General features: G+C 42.6%; 1 protein-coding gene across 2 annotated transcripts in view; it reads left to right on the forward strand.

The window, feature by feature from the left end:
* The window catches only part of ADAMTS17 (ADAM metallopeptidase with thrombospondin type 1 motif 17), a 195,700-nt gene that overhangs the window by 123,132 nt on the left and 46,334 nt on the right, over window positions 1-26,234 (forward strand). The window contains exons 15-18 of one of the 2 annotated variants that reach the window (XM_064456130.1): window positions 8,513-8,633; window positions 11,145-11,219; window positions 16,686-16,766; window positions 24,540-24,697. In XM_064456130.1, coding sequence (XP_064312200.1) covers window positions 8,513-8,633; window positions 11,145-11,219; window positions 16,686-16,766; window positions 24,540-24,697 — 435 coding nt within the window. The remainder of the gene's footprint in view (window positions 1-8,512; window positions 8,634-11,144; window positions 11,220-16,685; window positions 16,767-24,539; window positions 24,698-26,234) is intronic. The other variant, XM_064456129.1, reaches the window with a different exon arrangement.

Here is a 26,234-nt window from a genome sequence, read left to right on the forward strand (position 1 = left end):
CATTAATAACCTTTTATAGTAAGGCCAGCTGTGCACCTCCAACTGTGTGCCATTGACCATTACACGGGGCTGGCTGGCTTTACTGCTCCAAACATTTGTATCAGCCACAAATGGTAAATCAGACATTATGGCAATGTACGTTTTCTTCTTCCAGAGAGGAGCAGTAGCCAGCTCCCCTCCAAATGAAAACCTTTATGAGCACAGAGCTTTGGAGGTACATCATGAAAAGCAAATTGCACTCTAAGTCGGGGGCAACTGCCTTTAACTGTGCAGAGAGGTGATGACAGCTGCAGAACATTCAGTCCATTTGCATCTGGCTGAGAGAAAATGCAAAATGATCAATTCAAGCTGAGCAGATTTGAAAGTCTTGTGAACTCATTTATAATACTCTTCTGCCTTATATGCAGTTCAGCACTGAGAATTGCCATATGTGACTATGTACCCCATTTGCCACAGATACTTGTCTAGCTAGCTGCCTATTAAACCAGTTTAATTGGCATATTTATTTAATTACTCTTCTCCTTATTTCTTTACCCAGTGTAGACAAAGCCTGGCAACAGGCATTGGAGGGGGCCTGGAGAAGACAATAAGTGCTGAAATCAGAGGGTGGTATTACTGTTATTTATTTTCTTGTGTAATCCTAGTTAAAGGCTCTCAAAGGCAGGAATGACACATTGCCTGTGTAACAGACAAATTAGCAGTAACCATTGCCTGCGAACATCTAGTCCAGGAAATGTAATAGCTCTTTTCCCTTCAGTGGTAGAACTCCTAAATGAAACTTATGCATCGTTGTTGGATGATGAATGAGTGTCGATGATCATGGCAAAGAAAAAACTGTTCTTGCAAGGAGAGGGGGGTTGTGAGAAGGGAAGCAGGGATGGATTCTTTGAAGCCTCAAAATACCCTAACTGTATTTGGGCACTAAGGGGGGAGAGTTTTCTTTCAGTTGTACTTTGTGAACTTATTACAGTTTCATTTTAAAGCCATGAGCTGAGCTCCAATCTAAACAGTGTGAATGAAGCCTTTTGGTGTCAGCCTCGCTGTCCCTGAAGCAAAATCATCATAAGCAGCGGCATCCCTGTATTTATCACTTACACCTGAAGGCAGCTGGAGTGAGTAAACTTGGTTAATACTTTGGTCGTGCATAGACGCACCAGAAAGCAAAGTCAGCCCTAAATTTAGCGTAGGGGTTCCTAAGTAACCTAGACCTTTTATAATCTTGCTCCTTGTCTTCGAGACAAATCATAAGGTCTTCATTCAATTTTGTCCTGTCCTTGTTTATTAGAGTTATTTTTGAGGCTGAACATTTCCTTCTTGATAGTGATAGAAGTTTGCCAGAATGATGACAAAATAAAAGCTATATAAGAGCTTCAGGGGTTGGTCCCAAAAATTGAAGCAAGTGTTATAAAGTTGGGTCTTTAGAAGAAAAACTGTAGAGTTACGAGAAATGCACTTATCCATACCATCTTCTGAGCAAACTATAGTCCTTGTTCAATGTGTATATAGGTCTTAGTTTTTTTCTTCTTGAAATGCATGTAGTCTTCTAGCAAGGACAATTTCTTTTCTCCTGAGATTTTTCAGAGACAGAAAATCTGTAGCAGGCTGGAGAATAAGAGCAGCCTAATGCACCTGAGGAGGAGTGTGAGTGCTCATCTAGGCTTTGCAGCCTCTCTCTTGCCTGCTTCCACAGTTTGCTTTCTCTAGCGTGGTTATTGCAGTCATGGTGAAGATGGAGAAGGACAGTGCAACCAGCAGCTCAGATTCCTTTTATTTTCTCATATTTCTCTTCAAATGACAAGTGGCTTTCAGATAGAATATTCCCTGAGGGATTTATTCTTCCTCAAGACTGTTCGCTATATGTTTCCTGAGTCAACATCTGTGGAAGCAGTGCGCTTTCTAACCTCTTGCAGTTCTTCACTCTCTTTGTGCTGCTGATGTTAATAGAAAACTGCTGGCAGAAGCAGAGCTAAAAAAGGTGTCAGATGTCACACAGCAGTGGTGTGGGGAACAGACAAGCTGCTCAGCTGGTGGTTATGACGCACACGACTTTGTGCTGGTTTTTCTCAAAGGTGGATTAGTCTGAGACTCATGATAGCATGAGAACTTTCCAGTGGGGACTACAGATTGTACTTCGGGGTGTAATCTAAGGTCTCTCTGGAAAGAGAGACCTCCTGTATAGTGGGACCGGGCTAGAGATCAAGCGCAGTCTTTGCTGTGATTTAACAATTTAAGAGGTGAAGATGTTTTCGCTCTACAGTTTTCTCATGAATGTTTTGTCACGTTGTGTCTACTTTTAACTTGCTGGTGAATCCACAGTATATTCAATGATGACAAGCCACACACTAGGCTGTCCTGGCACAACAGAAATATTATAGAGCGACTTTCTTCCAAAGGCCACTGTCATACAGTATGAAAGGCAAGCACAAATTTGAAAATGGACACATTTTCAGAAATAGTTTTTGCAGATTGGATAGGCACTGTCAGGAGAGGGCCACAGGTCACAGAAGATAAATTGCAGTTGTCTACTGGACCTGTTGCTGGAAACAGTTTTCTACATACTCAGTACCCACTTTTTGTATTTGATTGATGCAAGTTGTGGCTTTGCCTTCTTACTTGAGTATTTTCTGTGTATTATTCATATTCCTTCATTACAAACCATGGTACAAGATGTTCCAGGCTGGGTAGCTTGTCTCCATACAACAACTTGGCTTAACACTGTACTTTGATAAATTATTTAGTGTATGTGCACAAAATCCAGAAGGATTGTTTGAACTACAGAAACCTGATGTATAATTGTCTTTTTCTCAATTTTTGGGTCTGTAGCAATGTAATCTGAGGCCTAAAAAGAGTATCAGGGCTTTTGGAGAGTAAGGCATAGCAACAAAAACCAAGACTGTTGATATCTTACTACTTTTTAAGCGTACTTTACAGTGGGATATGAAAAAAAACCCAACATTTCCCCCTATTTTTCTTTTATGTAAACGCACAGACAGCATATAATAGACAATTAATTGTTATCTACCTTGGAGGCTTTAGATGTTGCTTGTGGCTTGAGCAGCCAAGAATCAATTGGAAGGGAGGCTACAGATATATCGTATACTGGTAAATGTATATTATTTTCAAATCCAGAACTGAGAAGACAGATGCATCTTTCAAAGAATAGGGACTTGATACAAAATCCTCCGGTATCTGCAGCCAGTTGGCATTTCTACAAACCAGGGCAGAGGCAGGGTGGAACCAGCTCAGAGGTGTCAGTTCAGATGAAGCAGGTTTGGAAGATTCAGAAAGGGGTAGCTACAGAAAGCGACCAAAGAACAGAAGCAAGAGTTCCTGGGATGGGAAAAGGCTTTGTATTATTTGCATGTTCGCTCATATAGCCTATGCTGCCTCCAGAACACAGGGGTTTTGCCACATAACCTTCAAGCTCTAGAAGTGAAAAAGTGGTTTTCCAGAATAAGTGTATCTAGCACCCCCAGGAACTGCTAAGGGATTTAAACACAAAGTCAATGCACAAGTGCAATTGCGTACCTCATGCAGATAAGATAATGCTAATTTAAAATAGGCAGTGCGTGTCTCCTGTTCCAGCAGAGCTGCTCCAACACAGATAAAATCTCAAGGCTCGGGAAATCACAGGAGGGTATTTGCTGAACTACCTTCTACGTGGACTCCCATCCATCACACAAAATTTGTTGTGGAACAGATGAACTGCTGTGATTAGGGATGTAGGCTCACCCTCCTGCACAAATCCTGACCCATAATCCTCCACAAGGGCAGTCGTGTTTAAAACAAAAAACCAAGAATTCTCTTACCCTCAGATCTGAATGTCAGTTGCTCACATATGTACATTCCTGTTTCATGTGGTCCATCCCTGGAGGTATCAATGGACACTGGATATTCTGGACAAAAAATTGGCAGTGTAGATGAATCTGTCATAACCAGCGTGCTCTGTACATGATTAATTGGTAAAATGGCACATGTTGCATCAATATTTATATTTGATCCATTGAGACAGCTAGTTAGTTCAGCATATGGGAAACATTACAGTTTTGTGAGCTTACAATGTCATTTCTTACACAGGGTGGTTGTATATAACAAAAATAATTGTGTTTATGCAGCAAAACTTACTCACGCAGGCTGTATCAATTGAGCTCTTGCGCAGCCATTGAAAATGCAAATAAAAATATTGTTTAAAAATGTCTGAGCAATACAGAAAATAGTTCACACAGAAGAATCCAAATGATGTGTATTCAGAAGAGAAGAGGGGTTTTCCTATGCTGGAGCCAGCAGTGACTGAAGCTGGAAATACCACCCAATAAGCAGTATATTCAGATGTTTAATTATAAAAATGAGAAGAAGGGGGAGGGGAGGGAAAGGAAGAGTGGACTGAGATAGCAGCTCAGAGAGAATGAATTTCAGGCCTTTGGCTCTGCAAACGTGTAGTTACCTGCCAACTTAGAGGTCAATGGATAGTTCAGAAACATGGTGTCAGAGTAGGAGGCTGCCTGGGTTGAAGATCATTAAGAAACCGGTGGATATAGTTGTGACTGTGCATGCTGAGGACTTGAAGCCCCAAAAGACTGTCTTGAAGTCTCTTGTCAGCACTCCCATGTTTTAATATGGGCAAGGGACTGGCTTTGGTTAAAATCTGCTTCCTCTTTGGCCAGTTGGTGCTGTTCATAGCAGTACTGCAGCACTGCAGGCTTTCAACAGCTAGTACAGGCAGGAGGTAGAACTCCTGGGTGGTGTCAACATCAGTCCCGTGGCAGAGTTATGATATCACTGTCCAAATGCGTGTTGGATGGTACAGGGAAGCTCCAAGAGTCCAAGAACAGGGCTGACAATGGTGAATACTCCCACAGACTACTAAGCAGATGGTGTTTACACCAGGCTGGCTTTTTACTTTTTATTCTTCCTTCTGAATGCAGACGAGCTCCAAGTGCCCTGCTCACTCCTTAATGGGTCATCTTGGTAAGAATACAAGACTGCTTCCCTTCTCACCTATCAGTTCAGGACTGACGGAACTGAACGGATCCAGCTATTGCTGGATGGACTTGTCCATGGACTCAGTCTGCTCAGCTGCATGACAACTCTTGGGTCAGAAAACACACAGGATGTTATTTGCAAGGTCTTTCTTTCCTCAGAATGTAAATCTTCACCTTTGTCCCTTTCTGCTTCTTAATTAAAAAAAAAAAAATCACCTTTCCTTGGTCAGTATGCTGGACTGTACAGGAAGCAGAACAAAACAGGTGAAGATCATATAACTCTCTTGAACTATTTGGGTTTTAAGGGATTGTTTCTGCACTTTGAAAACTTGACTTTTGAGCAATGAAACTTGGAATTTTCTCTTTGCATACAGTTAATTAAGACCTCACTTTTTTGAAAGCTTTCTGGAGACTGAGGGCAGCTCTATCTGTTTTAACGACTGCCAGGATAGCACATATAGCATACAGTATAACGCCAGTGAGAAGGTTACAATGTACATACTCGACAGATCTTCCCCCTGGTCTGGTGGGGCTCAGGCATAAGCCTCTGGGCCCCAGTGCTGGAATCTCAGGGGCTTTCTCATCTTGGAGACAGCTGGACATATCTCTCAATTAACGGTCCAAGGACTGCTGGCAGATACTTTCTTCCCAGGAAGGGTGATGCTCACTGTGTTTTCCTTCCTTGCCCTTCCAGCCCTGTCTCTTCCCCTTTGCACTCATTTGAAGAGTGGCACTATTTTCAATGTCGGGAGTTTTCAAAGGGTCTGCGTGACCAAGGTGGTCACTGTAATGTGTTTCTAAACAACTGTGCAGCTTTTGGAATCCATCATCAAATCTTAACAAAAGCTGTTTCATTATGTACTGTTATCAAATATGTTTTTACTTTGGAAATGATTGGAAGGCTTGGGGAGGGGGAAATGGGCTCTAATGTTTATGTAGACAAGAGTAAAGTGCTTCCAAGGTATTTTTCCCCCATAAAGTATCAAGAACACACCAATTTTCATCTTGAAGCCAAGAAAGAAAACTGTTTTATTCTCTGAAAGATCTTCCCTTGTAAGAAGCCATTTCCTGGCCCAGACTTGATGGGGACTTTAATCCTCAAGCCCTGGTTTAATGGGAAGGTCTGCCCTGTGGATGGGAGGGATGGTGACATTGAAGCGAAGGCTGCAAGGGCCACTCCCAGTTCCTCCACTCACAGGGAATTAGGGTGAAGATGAAAGGTAAAAAGCAGCAAAAATTTTGGGAGGTACATTTGTGGATTCAGTGGGTGGTCTTTCCATGCCTTCAGAGAGGGTCTCTCAAGTCAAAGTGTGTCAGTGACCTAGTTAATGTGGGAGAAAATGGCTTGTCTCGATCCCCAGTGTGAGAAGAGAGGGGACTTATTCTTTCGGAGTCTTTACTGGCTCACACTGGTTTACATTATCTGGGAAACTACAGCATAAATGCAAAGCATGTGATTGCTAACTCCCCATTCTTTGCCTGCCTCCGTTACAGTCCTACAGACTCCTCATGTAGCACTGGGAATAAGTGTGGTTCAACACTCATTATATTCCCTTTATTCATTCGTGTGCTCACATAGTGCTAATAACAATGCAGTACAATAAAAGATAGCGCTAGAGTCTTAAATTAAATGCAGCCTTTCCAGTATCTCAGCAGGGTGGCAGGCAGGCATATATTTCCAGCTGCCTTTCAGCAACCCCATTAATAAATCGTATTTATTTTCCTGGAAGGAGAACTGCTGGGACATCCTTCTGTTTTGGGGGCAGAATCACATTCAATATCCCAAAATTATTTGTTGGACACGGGTGTGAAGTTTAGACTTGAGAATTGCAACTGCCAGAAACTCCATGGTCGTCTTCCTACCTTCCTTCAACTCCCATTTATACAGGTTTTTTCCTGTCATTCTCGTCCACCAACTTACATGCTGGTCTAGTTAATGAGCAATATTTCCCTTGTATACGTTTAGGATGATCATCCTGTCTCAGCATGTGTCTGTCTGTAATGATTTACCCAGACAAACACTGCATCAGAACACGTCTGAATGCTGGCAGGCTTTGATCCCTGTAATGCATCTGGACTTAGGCAGTGGCCAGTGTCTTCTAAATCATGGGGAACATTTGAGTTCAGGTCCAAATCACATTGCTTACACGCAGACAGTCTCAGATAAACAGCTCAAGTTCTCTTAATATTTCCCTGCTTACCCTATTTTTCAAAATGTTTGTTGTTTTGATTGTTCCCTAAGATATCTCTCCAACTCTCCTCTGGCCTTATTATAAGAAGGCAAGAAAGGGAGAAACCCAACAGCCTTATTCAAATAAGTATTATTAGTGACAGTCCTGCTAACTCATGTGCCAAGAAACTGTTTATCTACAGAGAATAAATCTTCAACTTATTTTTAATAGTAGAATCTCTGCTAATAACTTGCTTAATGACAACTCTTATTTCAGTAGAAATTTATGTTTTAAGAGTGAGTTGCTGATTATTTTGAGGGTCTTACATGGGCAGAAACCAATTTTCATAGACTAATGGCAGTAAGTCTTATCGATCTCAAGATATGCAAATGTGCTATGGTCACCATCATAATGTGTGAATAAGGACAATCTCTATAGCTACAGGGAGACTACTGTGACTGTTCTAGTAATACCTGTCTGTGGAAGCAAAGCTGCAGATTTTTATTGGAAAAAGTTTAGGTAGGTATAGAAAATTATGAAAATGCTGTTTTAAAAGAAGCTTCAGGTGAGATTGTTAGGGTTTGTTGGTTTGGTGGGTTTTTTTAACAATTGAATGTCTAAGCTTAATGCAGTGCAAGCATGTGGAAAATTCCATAATTGTGTAAACAGTCTTATGGTAAAGATTGGCCAAATATGAACGTGACCTGCTTCCACTGAAGTACTTTTGCATTGCGGGTATATTGAGCTATTTGATTGATGAGGTCTTTTTCAGGTATTGCAAAAGTGTAATCAGAACTGAATATTACACTCCCAGTTAAGATCCCGATCCGAAGCAGAGCTCGTTCAGTGAGCAGCACTGGAACTTGTAACAGCAATCTGAATTTTTGTGTAGTGAAGGGCTATGACCAGGATTCTGATCAGTTGGGTTAATTTTCATTTAAGGAAGTCACATTTTTGTCTTCTCTAATCTAAGTATCACAGTAGTGATCCCTTTCTCTGGGGCGCCTTTGAGCTCCTCAGGTGGAAATTGCTATACAAACTGTATACGTTGTTTTATTCTGTTGTGTTTGAAGGAAGTTAGAGTGGGTTAGTATTAAAGCTATGATGACATCTGGAAGAACTAGAGTTTGTGAAACTTTCTTCAGTTAAATCTTCTGAATCAAAGTTCGTGCTCTTAGTGTTAGAGGAGGGGGTTGCCGAATGACCCACTCAACACTGTTCCAGATAAGTGCTCCCCTGATTGACAGTGTTCTCTTCCCGTTCAGGTTTGCAGTCAGATGTCTTAGGCCTGACCTCAATGTTTAGAGATACTTTAACCTTGCAAACAAAATAATGGGGACCTCTGGTTGTTGTCATTAGAAAATTGGCTGCGATGGAATCATTGGCTCAGCTGCCAAAGAGGATCGCTGTGGAATCTGCAGTGGTGATGGCAAAACCTGTAAAGTGGTGAAAGGCGACTTCAACCACACCAAGGGGATGGGTGAGTAACCCTCAGCAGCATTTTAGTGGAGTGGAGGTTCTCTTAACTGCTTGAGGAGAGTTAAAGAGTGGTAGCACTAGCTCTTCTTCTTGGATAGCACTGGACTCATCTGCTCTAGTAAGCATGTAAGAAACACGAAACAAAACCCAACTCAATTCGAACGTGATACTCTGTCTGCTTCTTATTCAGTTGCCCACATACCAGCCATTGCCTCTGTCTGAAATTCAGAATGAGGTTGTGTTTCTCATTTTGAATGCTACCGGTACTGTTGATTTTAAATCAGTGACAAGATCACAGTATCATTTCCAGTGGGAGGGAAGTCTGATTTCAGCACCATCTTTGAGCTCTTTGAGAGCTCAGAATGATGCATGTTGCATGTTGCATATGATTCATGTTATAATCAGGATATCTCAGCTAAATGAAAGAGCGCTCCCCTCTGCATATTTTTACTGATTCCCTGCCAGCAATAGTATCCAGTATAGGATACAAGAGTTTCCAGTCGGACTTGAGACTTTCCCCTCTCTTGTTAAACATTAATGTGAGTACAGCTTGGGGTTTGAATTAGTCCTTGTTCCAGACTTTCTGTATTGTGCTTCTGAGAAACCTGTTATCACACATCCTAATGAGTCAAAGGGAGGGAAATCCAGATTCAGGATTTGCAAGCTGCTCCAAGAGGAAGGAATTGTCCAGAAAAAAATATTCACATTCAGGGAATACAGCATTGCCATTTCTGTAAGGAGAAATACATTCAACACGTGCTACTCCAGGATGGAGTTAGCAAAGCACATAAAGATTCCCTTTAAGCACACGCTTCAATTCTGTTTAGTTACCAAAGCAGCATCAGTGCTTAGCTGCTTCCATGAATCAAGCTCTCAGCAGTGGAGTCTGAGCCTCTGATTTTGTTCATTGACCTCTTCCTCTGCACCCTCTTCCTTCTTATCTGTGGAGCCGGCTGTGATCTGTCACCTCCTCTGAGATGCAGGTAGGATTTCCCACCTCCACCACATCTTTCTGGAGCACATTTGTGCTCTTGCATTGCTAGGCCAACCTGTTGAATGATTTCCTGCATTATTGCCTTTGTCTCTTTTGTCCCAGTTATTTTCCACCTACTTATGTCAAGGCATTTGCATTTGATGCAAATGGTGGGAAAGTCTCGTTTCCTTGAAAAAAAACTATTCTCCATTTCTGTAGCAGATTTTATAGCTGTTCATGAACTTCTTAATTGCTTCTGAGGTGTAACTATCTTTTATCTTTTCCGATGAGACTATGAAACATCTTGTGCAGATAAATAAGAAATTTCTGGATCACTGTCAGGAGGTTGCACCTGTTTCCAACTACTCAGACTGCTTGAGGGTGGTAAGGCTGTAGGAACAGAACAGTGTCAGCCGTAACTGGTTGTCTGGCTGCCAGGACACTACGGAGGCTTTCACTCCCAGCGCCCTGTAGCCTAATAAGAAGAGATGCCTGACTGAATTGTGGTCAGCATTCAAGCATTTATTGATCCTTATTCTTTGCTGATCATCTCAGAAGCAGAAACCTGTCAAAATGTTGCTTTGTCAATGCAATGTTTCCACCTCTACCTATCTCACCTAATCTGTAAGACAATTGTTTTTACAATTATAATCTCATAATCATTTACTAGATGTTTTGATTTATTAATTTTAAAGGGAATTAAATTTTATTTGGGAATACTTTTTAAAAAGTGCAATCTGTGATATGCCAAGCAAAATCATCTTTGATTTTTATTTTTTTTAAATTATGCTCTTTTACTGAGCATCCTAGCCTACTAAAATGAAAAGAACATTTAGTCTTTTCATTGTTCACTGCTCATGTTTTCCTGCCTTTGGGTTTCTTTTATGTTAGACACTAAAAACAGACTCGTTGGTCTCACTTACCATTTCCAGGCCCGATTCTGCAAACATTTTATGGGTTATGAGTTACTCCCTTCAATTTCTATTCATAGACTGCTCTTTCGCAGAATCACGTCCTCAGGTTAACGTAGTGACTCTCATGCAGTAGGCAAAGCTCCAGGGTTGGGTCTAAGGTATCACAAGTGAACATGAGGTTACTCAAGAAGAAAATTGGCCTTTTTTCTTTAAATTGACATTTTAGCACATAAGTACAAAAATCTGGCGAGAGCTGGGGCAAAGGAGAATACACAATACGACTGCAGTAACAGATTCAGAGTTTGGATATGTAAACGATTGCACGGGTCAGCAGCAAATCCCCACAAACTTGCTGCGACCCAAGTCAAGGCCAACACACTAAGTCAAGTATGCTGATGTATTATTTCAGAAGGGAATAGTCTTCAAATATCAAGACATTGATTGTTTTGGAGTGGTATCTGTTTTGGGAATTGCAGCTGCAACCTTTGGGCCAGATCCTCAGCGGCTCGGCACGTGGGACTCCGCTGACTGCGAGATCGGTCCCTATATGTCCTGTGATTGCAAATTATGTTGTCAAGCCCTATTAACTGAACTAAATCCATGCCAACTCCTTTCTGTTTCTTAGTAACCAATAGTCATTGTAAGAAGGTTTCGACATGTGTGATGGCAAAGGCAAAGGCTATTCCCAAGTGTTTCTCGTGTAAGATACTTGAATGCTTTTTGCAGTGTCAGTGGCTGTTGGTGACATCCTTTGGTGTTGGTTCTTTGTCTTCTTTTGGTTGGATTAGATGGGAAGATTGGTATCCAAAGCCATGGATAAACTTCAAGTCGTTTTACTATTTAGCTTGGTTTGTCAAAGGTATCAAGCACAGATGCTTTCCTTTTAGAAACCTATCCGCATGAAAGAAAGACAGATTTTCATTAACCAAGTAAAAAGAACCGGGCCTATTTCTTTTTTTTTTTTTTTTTTTCCAACCTTAATGTCACAGATGAGGTTCTGCCACCCTGGTGGGGCTCGATGGTGGACTGTTCGAAGTGCCTCATAGGAGATCCAGCAGTCCAGATCCTGCCACCTGTTATCCAGGATGACCCAGCTGTAAATGAACTCTACTTCTGTTTCAGGGAGGAGGTCAAAAGCCTTTATTGTGATACTAAACATCACATACACTTGTGTGCAGCTGGCTGTTTTCAGTAGGCCAACTGAATGCACTGTTTAGACTGAGGTTTACTTTTGACTGGCAGCGTGCCCTGTACCTATTTCTACAAAATAATTTTTCAAAAACAAACACAGACTTGTTCTGACGTCCATCTTTGTCTCCCTGCCACTGTACAGGGGGCCTAGAAATAAAGGACAGCTCTTTGGCTCGTATCTGTTGGGTAGCTGATTTATCACTGACGACTTCTGTCCGGACTCCAAGGCTGGCCTCTAATGCTCAGAGACCTGCATTGAGAATGAGACCTGCATCTGTCTCTCTCGATTTTTCTCAGCTGTGTCAAGATTTTCATTGCTGCCCTTTGCTTGTGATCCAAAACAAGGGCCACAGATATTTGGATTTTTTTAATGACAGAACAGAATAAGGTGAGATATGCCAGTTGTTGTAACTATCATTTTGGAAAATGAAGAGTGTATCTTTGATAGCAATTTTTCCTTTTAAGATGGTGAAAAAGCAGGCTTTTTATTGTGTACATTACTTGTCCAGCACATATTTAAAAGAAAGAAAGGATGTTTGAACAGTGGTGCTGTAGTGCTGGCTAGGAGCATCTTTAGCAACTCTTTTTTTGTCACTAGGGTGTACGTCTAAATGAGAAAATAGAGGCCTGGGGCTAAGTCTGGGATGTCTTACAAGGGTTTAAGCAGAATGTGCAAGTTAGAAATTCCAGCAACCAACTTCACAGCAATAGTAGGCGGCTTTGAAATCTATCCATGGCTCCCCAGTGAAATGATTTTCTTCCAATGAGCTATCCCATGGCTGGAAGTGGACTGATGGAGGAATTACTCTCAAGCTAATAGCAAGTGAGAATCATCACAACTATTTAGAAAATGGACATGTAGTTACCACTGGACATATTTCCACTCCACTGCAACAACTAGCACTCAGCAAAAGGTGCAAGGTGGGAAGGTCCATGGAAACTGAGACGCCCAGCTGGTTTGTATCCCTAAAACATTGAGGAAGCTGCGCTGGCCATGACCAGCAGGTAGGCAGGGCAGTCTGATTTCCTTGGCTTCTCCCTTGAGATCTTTGTTCAAAGCACTTTTGGGAAGTTTGATAATGGGATGAGCACTGTTGACTTTCTCACACCTGATTCTCGTGTGTGCACAGGGTTAAGTTATGAAGGTACAGTGCCCAGAGATCAGTACTTTCAGCCATGGGATAATCTTTCCTTTACCTCGGAGTCCACCTCTCGTTGCAGTGTGAACCAGGAGAACAGTTTTGTAGCAGATCAGTGACATTCTGAAGTTCACGCTAAACTTTCTGTTCTTTCTGGGAATAATAATAATGGCTAACAATGGATTTTCCTGTGTGAGCTGCTTTCCTCTTGCAAATCTCTCCAGCATTTAAATGAAGATACAGTAGCCACTGTTCACATATTAATCTCCTTGATGACAAAGCCACCTCTTTGTTCTGGTGTCTCTCCTAATACGCGTTACACCATATAATTTGTATCTAGGATTTGCTTCAATCACAGTCTTACATTCCTGAGACACTGATGTAATGCAAATTATCCAGAAAGATTGGTGCGTGCCAAAGTAACTGTTCCCAAGGTGGAGTATACTACGTACAGCACTATAAATTATCAAATAATGAAGTTCTCCTGTTGTACTTTCAAAGCTTCATCTTAACAGGCTGATTTATGGGTGAAATTACTAGAAATACTGCCTGATAGTTGCCAAATCTCATCAGTCTTTAACCAGTTCCTCATTTAAAGCAGAACTTTAAGCCCAACCTTGCAAACCCCTGCATTGCAGACAATTATCCTAAGACCTAACAGATCTTTGAGAGCCCTTGACTCAGGGCCAACTCTGAGACTTTTTTTGGTCTTACTAGCTGACACTTGATAATCTTTCTGGCAATCTGCTGTTACAGTTTGCTTAATAAAATGTGCCTGGAAAACAATGGAGGTGTTTTCTGGTGCAGTTATCTCAAAGATCAGGAATATTCTGTGACCAGAAGCCTCACATTAGCATTAAGGACCAGACTGGAGTGGTGGTTGTGATCCGAGTTTGTACCTGTGGCAAATTTGCATGGATGTTATCTAGTCTGTTTGCAATAGGATTTGACGAGTAACTCACACATTATTGCTGGAAATAATGAATGAGAGTGTCAAGACACTCCTGGTGGGACATGCCCAAGAACTCTGCTTCACCTCTGAAAGGACAGGTCAGATCCATACAATGGCAAAGTGGTTCGCAGTTCACTAACAGGAGAGTGAAGGTCAGCAGTCGGGACTGTGCCGCACGACCTCAATGAGTAGCACAGTGTTTCTTCTTATTCAGGAGCTGTGAATATAACCCCCCCAAAGCCATCAATCAGGATTAGAAATTACATGAGGAGAAAAATCTGGTATAAGACCAAGCTAAACAGTCTCTAGAACTAATACATTATTAATAGCTTACACTCCACTATTTACCATTGTAAAAAGTAACATAAAAGTCAACTTTTCCACGTGGTGTTTCTCTCATGGCACAGTGATGAAATGAGAGCGTATTTATGGCACTAGCTGAACCTCAAGCATGGCCCCGCAGCTCACTCACCTCTGAAGCAGTGTGACACACTCCTGGCTGCTGCTAGGTCAGGGGACGGATCCAGAGTTCACTGACATTAGTGACTGGCTTTCCACTAAATTCAGTGCAACTTTTCATCCAACCCCTGCATGATTTAGCTCTGGGCATTTGTATCTGGCATGTGATTCAAAAGATAAATAAGTAAACAGTCTCCCAGTAGGTACATTAAATTACCTGAAACTTGGGCATGTTCCAAACTGGCTTCCTAACAGGGGTGTTCAGGTGTGTCATAGGGTCTATTTCCCCATGACGGACTGTCATTAATCACACCTTTGCTGTGTGCTCATGTCTGGCGGTAATTGTCGGTCGGGTTTATATGCAGATGCATGGGGTGCAGTGAGGATGTTTGATTTCTGAAACACTCTGTTTTGACTGTAATTTGGTATCTCAGCTGATGAAAAAACAACTCCTGGCAATGTCTAGAATAAAATCCAACATCTGTTTGCTTTGATTTCATAACAGATTTCAGTATTGCCTTAAAAAAATTGACCCTGGAAGTAATGGGTTTTCCCAGTAAAACCCATGCTGCAATAGTGGATGGGAGAGCCACTGCTCTGGCTTCCGTACACAGACATGGTTTGCAGCTCTGCTCTCCCTCTTTCTGTTTTCCTGCAAGGGATGACTGACTGTTTCTGAGATACCCTGAGTAAGGGAGAAGTAAGTAAGGAGGAACAAGTGCACAGAGAACTGAGCTGAAGGGTCGAATGGGAAGTGTCATTCAGATACAATGATCAGGGAAAGAGGGAGCGTCTAGCTTGGATCAGCTGTCCACCCAATGCACCTCATGAAACCCAAGAGCTCGCTCAAGCCATATTCATAGCACAACAAAGGGGCTGGGCACTCTGCTGGTTCACATGGGTAGAAATGAATCCACAGTCTAAGTCCCAAAATCCCCTTCTGTCTCAGTCCATGTCGTACTGGTAACAGAATCGCTTACTCCTGAGATGCACGAGGCTGTCAGCATCCACCTTTGGGGCCCCCCATATCAGTGTAGCAGAAGTGCGACCATTCAGCTGCACTTCCCCCTAAAACAGCTCCCCAGACATTGCTGAGTGCTAGAGGGGTTGCTGTTCCTTATGGCAGCACTTCTCCAACCCATTGCTCTGGACTCTAGATTTCCATAAAGGCAGAGCTGATACGGAGCAGTTTCACACAGCCCTTTAAAGCAAAAAAAGGGATGAGGGAAGGTACAGGATAAGCTACTTAACATCCAAAAGAAAGGGGAGAGCAATAACCTAAAAGGGGTGCCAGGTTATACACTGCAAAGTAAACTGGGTGGCCAATTAGAAGGAATCAAGTCATGGTTGTGATGAGATTAGTGTCTTTTATAGGGGCCTGATTCAGAGTCCAATGAAGCCAATGGAAAAACTCTGCCCTAATGTTCCTCAGCTTTATAGTTTAAAGGCACCTCTTCCACCCCACGGAGCGACTCCATAACTCCACATGGCTCCACAGTGGGGGAAAACAGGCTACATTTCCTTGTAGCTCCTAATCATTCTTACTGTTATTCTATTAGTCAAAGTGGTATAATTGTGCCCTATTACTGGTTGTTGAAGGAAGCATGAAAAGACCAAGAGAATTTCAGAGAGATAAAAACCAAGAGAATTCTATAAAAAGATAATGGGGTGCTGTAAAAACACTCAGATGGTCTAATTTGGCATGTGCATCTGCTGGCAGCGCTTAGAGGTGGCTGGTGGTCAGCCCTTGAGAAGCTTTCAGCTCTGCTGTTGCATTAAATCTGAGCTGTGGAATTCTGTTTAGTAGCCTGATATAAGGAGAACATTACCATAATATCCTCCAGAATTTTCATATGAAGCTGAAGTGTAACTGAAAACAATTTTTTAGTTGTCCCACTAATTCCTGCCGTGTAATTTTAGCATCATCAGAGTGTTTTGTGGAAGTGAGTCCTTTCTGATACTGATCACAGCCTCAAGCAGGGTTTTTTTTAGAGAGGAAAGCAGGAGCATCTATTGGAAGCTTCGTTTCAAATCACAGATGTCTCTTCTGTGATGTGCAGTGTTGCTCCTGACAGTGACACTTCACATCAGCTCAGGAACAGTCCTCAGGCATCCCTGTCAGTACCGCCGGAGAGCCAGGGTGATTCGAAGGGAGCAAATCTAATTAGGCCCAAGCACAAGCCTTAAGTCACAATTAAGCAGCACACGTGCATTTCCTTCCCTCTTCTCTGGCTGAAATGTTAGTCATAACCATGCATGTCACAGCAGTGAAACTTGGCTGCCAACACAGGGATCTCATCTGAAGTGTTTCCCCCGGTTCCCCAACCTGGGCAGGAGTTGATTTTTTCATGGTGAGATACTGAATGATTGATGCCTCTGGCTGCCTGTGGCATGCTCTCATCCATCTGCTCTTCTGTTGCCATAGGTTACATCGAAGCAGCTGTGATCCCTGCAGGTGCCCGGCGGATCAGAGTGGTTGAGGATAAACCTGCTCACAGTTTTCTGGGTAAAAAGACAAAAGAAAAAATGTTTTGATTCAAAACTCAGCTCTGTTTTCTGTTTAAACGACCCTTCTCTAAATGACCTGTAAAATGACAGGTTTATCGTTGCCGGGACGTGGCTGTTGATTTCATTCTTGCTGCAATCTCTCTCTGCTTTCATGGCTTGGTTTCATGACTTTTGCTTGATGTGACAGTATGTGACACTTACAGGCCCTGTGCAACCTGAAAGGACCAGAGTATACTTTTACATAGACAGAAGAGTTCCTGAACAGGACTTGGCACTGGGTTGAACATAGCTGCTAGGAGCACTCAACACTCTGGGAGGGAGTGGGAAAGAGAACAGTGCCTCTGGAGAAAGGAATGGCAGAGATACTGGTAGGAAGGCGCCCAGCTCAGACTGGAGCAGAGGCAGGACAGGGCAGCTGATATCCCTCAATAACATGACCATGAGGTTGCCTGCACCATTTCCAGCAGCAGCAGGTTTTCACTTGATGCTGTATCCAAGACCTGATCCTGCACTCTGAGATGGGCTAGCTGCAGCCTCTAGTCCACTTGCCTCTATTTTTCCAGGCCAAACAATTTGTTTAATCCTCTTCTAATTTCTTTTTCTGCATTCCTTTCGAGGCAAACAGGTGGCTTCTCCTCTTTTCACTGTTGGAAACAAACTTTTAGACATGGGTGATGAGTCAGGTTTGTGTGTGAGGTTGTTGTAGGGCAGAGTCTGTCAACTAATTTACTGTCCAGTTCTTAATGGCTTAGATCAAAGATTGAAAGGGTATTTGTAAAATGCAACCAGTCAGCCACAATATACATCTGTCAGTCTGGTCTTTTGCCTCTTCCCTCCAGTGTTAGGGGTGTGTGTTTCTGTGTCACTACCGTGCAATAGATGAAGGGCTTTATCTCCCATCTACTTCTAGGGGAGACCAAGTCATAGAAAGGCTAATGCCCCATTGCTCTGAATTCCCACAGGAAGCCTGTGGCAAAGCAGGGACTTGAAGGAAAATTGTCCAGGGCCCAGAAGAACACCCAGAACATTGAAACATCCTTTGCACACTCAGAGTTGCATGGCCACACATAAATGGAGGAATTCTTCTGTCTCTCTTAAGTTCTTTATGCTGTGTGGGAAAACAAAAAGATAAGAGAAAATTCCAAACTCCCTCCTTTGTTCAGTGGACTTCTGCAGCTCATAGGTCCCTGCACCGTCAAACCAAAGCTCTTCTTACTGTGGATGAGCTCATTAACACATGATTTTTGTCCTTCCATATCAAACAGTGTTTCAGCCCTTCCACATGCTGATATTCTCATTGCAGTGGTTGGAACAGATGCACGTTCCAGCCGCCCCTTAGCCTGGGAAGTATTAGGTACTGTTTTCACTTGTGCATGTTCTGGTTCCCTCCAAGTGACCTTCTCAGAGCAGAGCCACTGCAAGGTTTTAGGATAGAAAAGCACTCTGAAAGATGGATTTGCTTCCAGAGATATATCAAACCTGTGGTAGGAACTCTTGAGAGGATTATGAAGCTTGTTGCTCTCTGTTTCATGGAAGGGAAAACTGAGGTGTTGCAACTTGCTCATGGCTATGCAGGGAGTCAGTAACAAAGCTCAGACTAGGACCCTCGGTTTCTGGTTTCCATGTCTTTTGCTTATAATCCTCCAGCTCCGCAGCCAAAAGGAGACATTAATATCCAGTACTGGGATATAGGATGCCACTGAAAGCATTTACATAGTGATTGTGGCCTAGGATTTCAGGTGGAGCGCCATTGGTTTTCTGTCTTGAGATGCCACCAAGGTTGGTAATATCACTGGGAAAGATGCTTCTGTTGTCTGCCTTTCACTCCAGATTCAGGGGGAAAAACAGGGCAAATCATGTCATTCAGCTGCCCTTAGGTCAAAAGCATTGGCATTTGTGCCACTTCTTGGTAGGAAGCACATATCACTACTGTTAGTATTTCCACTAATGCTGCAGCCAGCGTGCTGGGAGGGGATTACGCCTACATGTAACATGTTTGACATAGCAAAGCACTTGTAGAACAATGAAAGCCAGTGTTTCCTTGGGTTTTGCAAATACTCTGCCTTCTGGAAGCCAGCCTTTTTATTTGTCTGGGTGGGATTTGCACAGGGTATTTGTCCAGGACTTGGGCTTTGGCAGATAGCTGCAGCACTGAGAGTCTTACATGGAGCTAGCGACTGCCCATCACTGTGACCACATAACCTTGGCTAAAGCAGGTATTTCCCCACTGGGTGATGAAGATTAGGATTGCATATATTTGAGAGCAGGACTTGGCCCTGTGTGTATCACATAAAGATAGACAAAAATCTGACTATCCAAAAGCTTCTGAATGCTTTTAGCTCTTTGCTTCATAGTCAGGAGCCAGGAGAACCTCCCTAAGCTTTTCAAGGTTTTTTCTTTCAAGGAGCACTGGACACAAAGAAAAGATACCCAATGTCTTGCTAACCTAGGCTGAAGAATAGCAGCAGGAGTTTTCCAATAGGACAAAAAAGATGACCAAGAAAACAAAATCCAATCACTCTGATAGTCCTCATAATGCATTGTAAACCCAGGCCTGAGTATGGAAGGATTTTCTGTTTCAATTACACTGACAAAGTTGAGTCCAATCAGGTCCTATTCCCACTCAGAACCGGGTACAGCACTTTGGAAATGAGCCCAGTATAATTTGGAATCATTATTCCATGTGCTGGGAGCAGTGCCTGAAGAATTTCCCTCCACCTACAGGCAACCCACGCTGGCTGCCTTGGCTGGCTGTAGCGCTTAAAAACCACCTTGAACAGGAAATGCCTCGGCAGTTTGTGTCCACAGGCTGGGAGGCAAGCTGGAGGGACCCAAGGTGGAAATAAAGATCTGACTAGATGCCAGGCTTAGAAATAGATTGGTCAGTTCCCGTCTTCCAGCCAACAAGAAAAAAAGAAGTTATGGGTTGTTGCTGGGGTTCCTTTTTCTTTTGCTCTTCTACTGTACAACTTTGAGCCAGATAAAGCTTAGAGATATAAAGAGAAAGACCTGCCCATACAGACATAGGGTCCCAGAAGAACTGCAGCCAGCTGTCCAAGGCAGAATAAATCCTGTGGGCGCCAGGTTAAATCTGTGAGGTCTGTTTGGCAAAAGGGCTCACAACTGCTGCTTTCCTGTTTAGGCTTTTCCACCACGGTCAGACAAGTTTTGTCAGAGAAGACTGCGTATATCTTTGTCTCCTCAGCTCCTGCCACTGAGCCCTCAGGGAGGTTGGGAGAGTATTCTTTGTTGCATGCTTTGTTTATTCTCTAAAATGGCAGTAAAGATACTTGCTGTCTTGCAAAGTGCTTCTGCAATGCTTGGATGAAAAGCACAGCATTCAATAAGAGCAAAAGGCCTTATTCACCCCACTGAATTTAGTATTATCATCTCTGGGGCTAGGCAGAGCCAGGCCTGCCAGAGTTCTGTGTGACAATCACTGGAGAAAGAGCAGTACCCTGTGTCTAAGAGACATGGGAGGGGTTATAGCTGCAGCATTGATCCCTACTGATGGGGCACTTGCATGCAATGAAGACAAACAGTGGCAAAAACACTTTGGCCCAAATACTCTGCTGAGTCTCCAGTGTAATTGCTGCAATCCCCAAGGAGCACCTTTGGGAACAGGGCTGTTTCCACACTCTCCGGCTCCTCAGTCACTAAGGGAGCAGTGCCTGCAGCAATCAAAATCAAACCTTTCCCAGAAAAGAGGCCCACAAAGATTAAACATTTTGTTTTTCATCAGTGAGCTATCTTCCTTTGATGGTGAGCTGGAACCAAAGCATATTTTTAGTCATTCAAGCTCTAATACGCTGTTTTGAGCATGTGCCATGGTATCTTTGCTAGTCAGCCATACTGCATGGAGATAGTTTTATCTTGTCCACAGCTTTGATTAGTCGTGTTCACAGCACCTCAAGGCCAGTGTGATGGCTGCTTTGATCTGCCTGGAAGCCACTAGGCTTTGGCAGAGGAAAGCAACCCTCCTTCAGAATTCTGTCTGAAGTTTGCAGAAGGTACTTTGTAGATCGAGGAACAAAGCAGGAAGAGAAGTAAGCCGCAGCCAGAGTTATATTGCTGTAGCATGCAAATACCAGGACATCATCATACCCTTAGTCTATGTGCCAGAGACAACTTCCCGCAGGAAAAACGTTCCCCCACATACATCCCACTCGTCCTGGGGAAAGCATACCTGCAATTTCCTTCCACCCTGATTTTGGAACCCCTGTTGGGACCATGATAGCTGTCATGAAGGTTGTGTGCAGCAGGACAGAAGGATGTTCCACCTTTCTCCAGTAACTCCTCAGGATGCAGATCCTCAGAAAGGCACACACAGACGCAGAGGACCTTGCGACCTCCACCTGCTCCAGATGTCCCCAGAGGTTAAACGCTACAAATGATCATTAGCTGGTAAACTGAATGTGCTCTGAAATATTCCTGGGCACTGAGGCCAGTGGTCATGGAGCATCTTGTGTGTAGGCTTTCAGCCCCCATTGAAGGGAGGCTGCTTGCATACTGCTTATATTGGGAAGGGACCGTGGAAAGTCCTGGATCCTGAGCCATGCTGGGAGCTGTTTGGGAGAATTCAAGTTAACCTGGGCCATAAGGTATGCTAGGGACCATTTTAACAACACAGAGGTTCCCAGGTGCCTGGGAACATGCCTGTGCACTGTACGTGGAATAGTCTAAAAATAGGTTTCCACTGGAATCAGTTCAGGTATTTTCTCTTGCCTTCGGCAGACCCGCTGGGATCTGTGGAGCCAGGCACTTGTCCTGTTGAGCCAAATGGAACAGTTTTTCAGGAAACCCCCTGAAGATAAATCTAAGAGGGATTACCTTCCTCTTAAACCTCATTTGAGGAAGGGATGAGCTGGCCCCTCATTTCTTGAGGGAACCTTCACTGTAATACTGTATAGAAGGTGTAAGACATGGCAACTAGAATAAAAGGAAAGTCTATGCAGAACAGCCCAGTATCGCTACAAACACTCCCACAGTAAATGAGACCCAACTGTTAAGTCTGTTGTATTGTACAGTTGACAAGAAGTCCAGTTCCTTGTCTCCTAAGCACTTACATATAGCCTAGGCTCGCCTAGAAGGCTTTGCTGGCTATGGGGACTTGATCCAAAGAGATGACAATGGGAGATTTTCCTATTGACTTGGAAAGGCTTTAAATCAGCTCCACTTACCTTCTTGCAACACACTCAGTTAAGTGAAACCCAAGGTGTATTTTTTACTGGAAGAGAATAAAATAGGCATGAAATGCTGACGGTTAAGGAAACGTCTTGTTAAAGGCTTAACCAAAAGACAAAGTTAACCTTGGACTAAGGAAGCCCAATAACACTTGGGCTATTCTTTCTGTCTGATGTCAGGGCAAATTTGATCATGGTGCATGGATCTCCACAACGGGGCCTGGGACTTCATCTCTGTTAAAACAGGGTCTGCGAATTTTCTCTTCCCTCAATGCACCGCACAGACATCTGAATAACTGTGCTTCCGTTCTAATGTAGAAAACACGTAAATCCCTATATCAGCTTGCACTGACGAGTCAACAGTAATGTGATGTCCTTATGGCTGGAGCTGCCTTTCAGTGTTTGAAGGATATCAGTGATGCTGATGCAATAGGTTATGCTGGAAGAGAGGACATGTTACTCTAAGTATCTTTTCTTCTGAATATCCATCTTACAGGGCTTCCTTCTGCAATAGACCTTTCTTTGTTGACACATAGAGACACTTCCTGACAGGACAGATGTGATTTTACAGTATCTGACCTTACGCATGTGTGTCCAGCTCATGGACTCTGAAAGGAAGGTGGCTGTGGCAGGCTGTTCCTTGCCTGCTGATGTTTTTTATTTATGGCCTAGTTTCCATCAAACCCAAGGGTAGATCGTATCTCGCCTGCTTCTGCCTTTTGAGAGCAAAGAAGACATCAGGAAGTATCCTGACCATAAGCTCTGCCTATTTCTGATGCTGGAGCTTATAATGTCTGTCCAGTTTTTTAACTCCCCAAAAAGCCTCTGGAATAATTTAGAACAACATACGGGTCGTTCTAAATTGTGCCTGTAGCTAGTGCTTGCAGGTTGGAATATCCTGCTCTCCAGGCTTGAGCACAAGGGGTAATAAGCTCATCTGCCAAGTTCACATTCTGTCCACTGACCAGTCTCGGCTTCGTAACTTGACTTCTCCGTACAACTATGACAGCTAAATGTTAACTTGTTCAATGTTTGCATTATGGAGCACACATCGACTCGGGAGCGGTTTTATTTTGCACTTGCAAATCCTCATGCGTGTATCGACACAGAGGTTTGACTGATCTTTTTCTCAAAGGAAGTTCAGGAAAATAGAGTTTCAAAAGCTGGTTCTGCCTGGAAACTAAAAACTAAAAAAAATGCAGATTTGTGTTGCTTCATTGGGAAGGAGAGTTCAGAGATAAATGGTCTGTGAATTTTATGTTAATGCTTGAAGATCAGAGTAGGTTTCCGTATATACCATCTGAATGAGAATCTCTGAACCCAACTGGTACCAGACCAGTCAGTCTCTGGATGGGCAGTCTACATAAAAATATGCAGCTCTTGCCTTGCAAACCAGACTTCAGTTTACAGCCACTGGTGTTCTCATACTATTTCACCCCAACTACCAGTTTTAATAGCTGTAAGAGTATAACACTGCAAGTATGTAAGTGTTTTACCAGAAGTATCTTCAGGTCATACTCAAGCAGCTACTCTGTGGTATTTGTTTCTTACATCATGTCTGCCAATTTCATATATGTGTCCAAATTTATGGCACTGTCAATTTCTAAGATTAAAATCTAAATAGTTAGATTTGAGAATAATCCTTAAAGTGATCTAAGTGTTTATTTCCAATAATATACCAGATATTCCAGGCATGTTCATTCTACATATAAGCCTACATGTTTCCTGTGTAACCTTTGACAAATAATATTGCGATTATTCCAGGAAGAATTATGGCTCTGACTGTTCTCTAATTATGCTCTCTCTTTCCAATCTCCACTCTGCTCAGCTTCGATAAGGAAAATGGGCTAGTAAATTTTGCACTTTCCTAGTCAGTCACCTCCACTTTGTGGGTCTTGCTTGTTAGCACAATGCTGTAGTGTTTTAGTATTACTTTTAAATCCAAATTAAATCTCTCTTCACTGAGAATCAAAGAAAAACCTTTAAGTTGTGCAAGCTTCCCTCTGCAAAAGCAGAGCTGTATATCTAACTGAATTCAACAATATGCCAGGAGTATCTGTGGCTTTTGGACATGCTTCTGAAATAGGTCAAACTGTGGAAGACTTCTACCATTTAGTCCTAAATCAGTAGTATTTTTTCAAAGACAGTGGGTAGTTATCTTTCCTTCCTTTTATTTCCTTTGTAACTCCTTCTGCACACTCTTTTTTTCTTCCCCTTAAATTTTCTGGCAGTGGAAGGGCACAGAGAATGCCTAAAGGTTTGAAACTGGAGAACATTGCTTATTCGGAAAGCAGAAAGTAAAAATTTAAGTAGTAAAGCCTTTGAAAGACCAGTTCATATGACTTTATTTTTACTTAATAGCAATGTTAATATAATTAGAAATGCCTTCATCAACTGAGATACAGAATATGCCCAAGTTAGAAATGTTATGACGAGTCAGCTATAATTATACCTTTTTTTCTTTTAAACTGTCTGTTACAAGGCTACTGCATCTTGTACTTCAGGTGGGCTGAGACAGAAGCTCAATAGCCTATACTGTAATTACAAATTTGCTTACATCTCATTCCATGGTGTTTGATTCATTCCAGCTTTAAAAGATTCCAGTAAGAGATCCATTAACAGCGACTGGAAAATTGAGCTTCCTGGTGAGTTTCAGATCGCAGGCACTACTGTCCGGTACGTGCGAAGGGGTCTGTGGGAGAAAATCTCTGCCAAAGGACCAACTAAAATACCACTACACTTGATGGTAACTTTATATCCTTTGTTTGTGTTTCTTAAGTGATGCAACATATAGGGTTGATATTCTAGCTGAAATTTAAACTTTGATTGTTTGCTTCCTCAGCAGAGCTTTTTAAAGGTATGCTGTAGTGCTCTCTCTGAATTCTTCTGCAGCATTGCAAGGGCTGGACAAACCCAGGTCCCTACTTAAAAACAAATGATACTCTATTCTGGGAGAGCGTGCAGTGTCCCAGTAGACTAATGTCCAGTACAGGATACTCCTGTAATGTGTCGCAGACAATGTGACAGGTCCATTCCGGAGGTTGTAGGTTTCCCGGGGCCTTATTTATTTCATGGACATACCTACTCACGCACATGAAAGGGTATTTACTAAAATATCTTGTCAGCTTGTGCCAGAACATATTCTATATTTAAATACACTTTGGTCTAACAGAAGAGATGTAGATATGGCATGAACAGATGACACGTGTGAACTTGACCCTCTGTAGTGACTTAGTTACACACAGAAATGTTCCTTGTTTTCTTTATATTGTTTTTTCAATTTTATGTATTTTAAGGTATTCTTGAAAGTTTTTCCTGATGTTCAACATAGACCTTCTGTTAACGAGGCACATCATTTTCTAAACAGTCGTATGGCTGCTGTATGAGAACATGAATGAGAAGTCCACAGGGGTGGGAAGAACAGGCTTGTAGTCCCAGTCCTGTCACTAACAGGTGATGGGGTGACTCATGAGCCAGTCCCTTAATGTTGGTGGTAACCTCGATGTTTTTATCCAGAAGATAGCTGTAATAATGCCTGTCTCATATATGCGTTAATAGTAGAAAGTCTGTAGAAAGCTTTACAGTTTCTGTAGCAAGGTTTGCATACAAACATAGAGTATTTTAATGTATGCATTGTTTCCTGTAACTTTTTTTTATCCAATTACATTTTTCTGTGTGCTGTTTCTTTTCCTTGTGACTTTTTACCACATTTGTTCACTGAAGGCTATCTGTAAGTCCTGCTAAATATCAGACTGTCCCTTTCCTCACCTGAATTTTTTGGCTTGCTGGTGTTTCTCGTGCAGCATTTCATGGCCCAGTTTGAAAAGCTCAGAAGTTGCTTGAACTTTTCACGCACACACAAAAAATAATAGTAATGCTCCACTTTGTCAGTACTTTCTCTGTGTCAAAATATGCTGCGTAGGAACATGAGGTTCTTTGCTTTCTCAGACAGATGAGTGAGTTTACCAGACCCACACACAGACCAGTGTAAAGCTGGATTCAAAGAGGTTGCTGCTGATATAGTCAGTGGTGCAGGTTTGGGCACAGCTGCACCTTCCTGACCCAGCCATGTAATTCAAGGTCTGCCCACACAAGGGAGGTGTATACAGGAGCCTTCATCATCAGAAAAATCATCTTCTGCTTGACTCTACCCTTAACACAAGTCTTCCTTCCTGATACCAGGACTCTGACAAAGTATCTTGTACTGCCAAGGTCTTCCTAGCCTCATGCAACAAAAAGGAGTTGCACAGGAACCATTTGTGAAGATGCTGTGCAGGGTTTCT

Source organism: Phalacrocorax carbo, chromosome 7 (assembly GCF_963921805.1).
Source record: "Phalacrocorax carbo chromosome 7, bPhaCar2.1, whole genome shotgun sequence".
NCBI classification, from domain to species: Eukaryota; Metazoa; Chordata; class Aves; order Suliformes; family Phalacrocoracidae; genus Phalacrocorax; species Phalacrocorax carbo.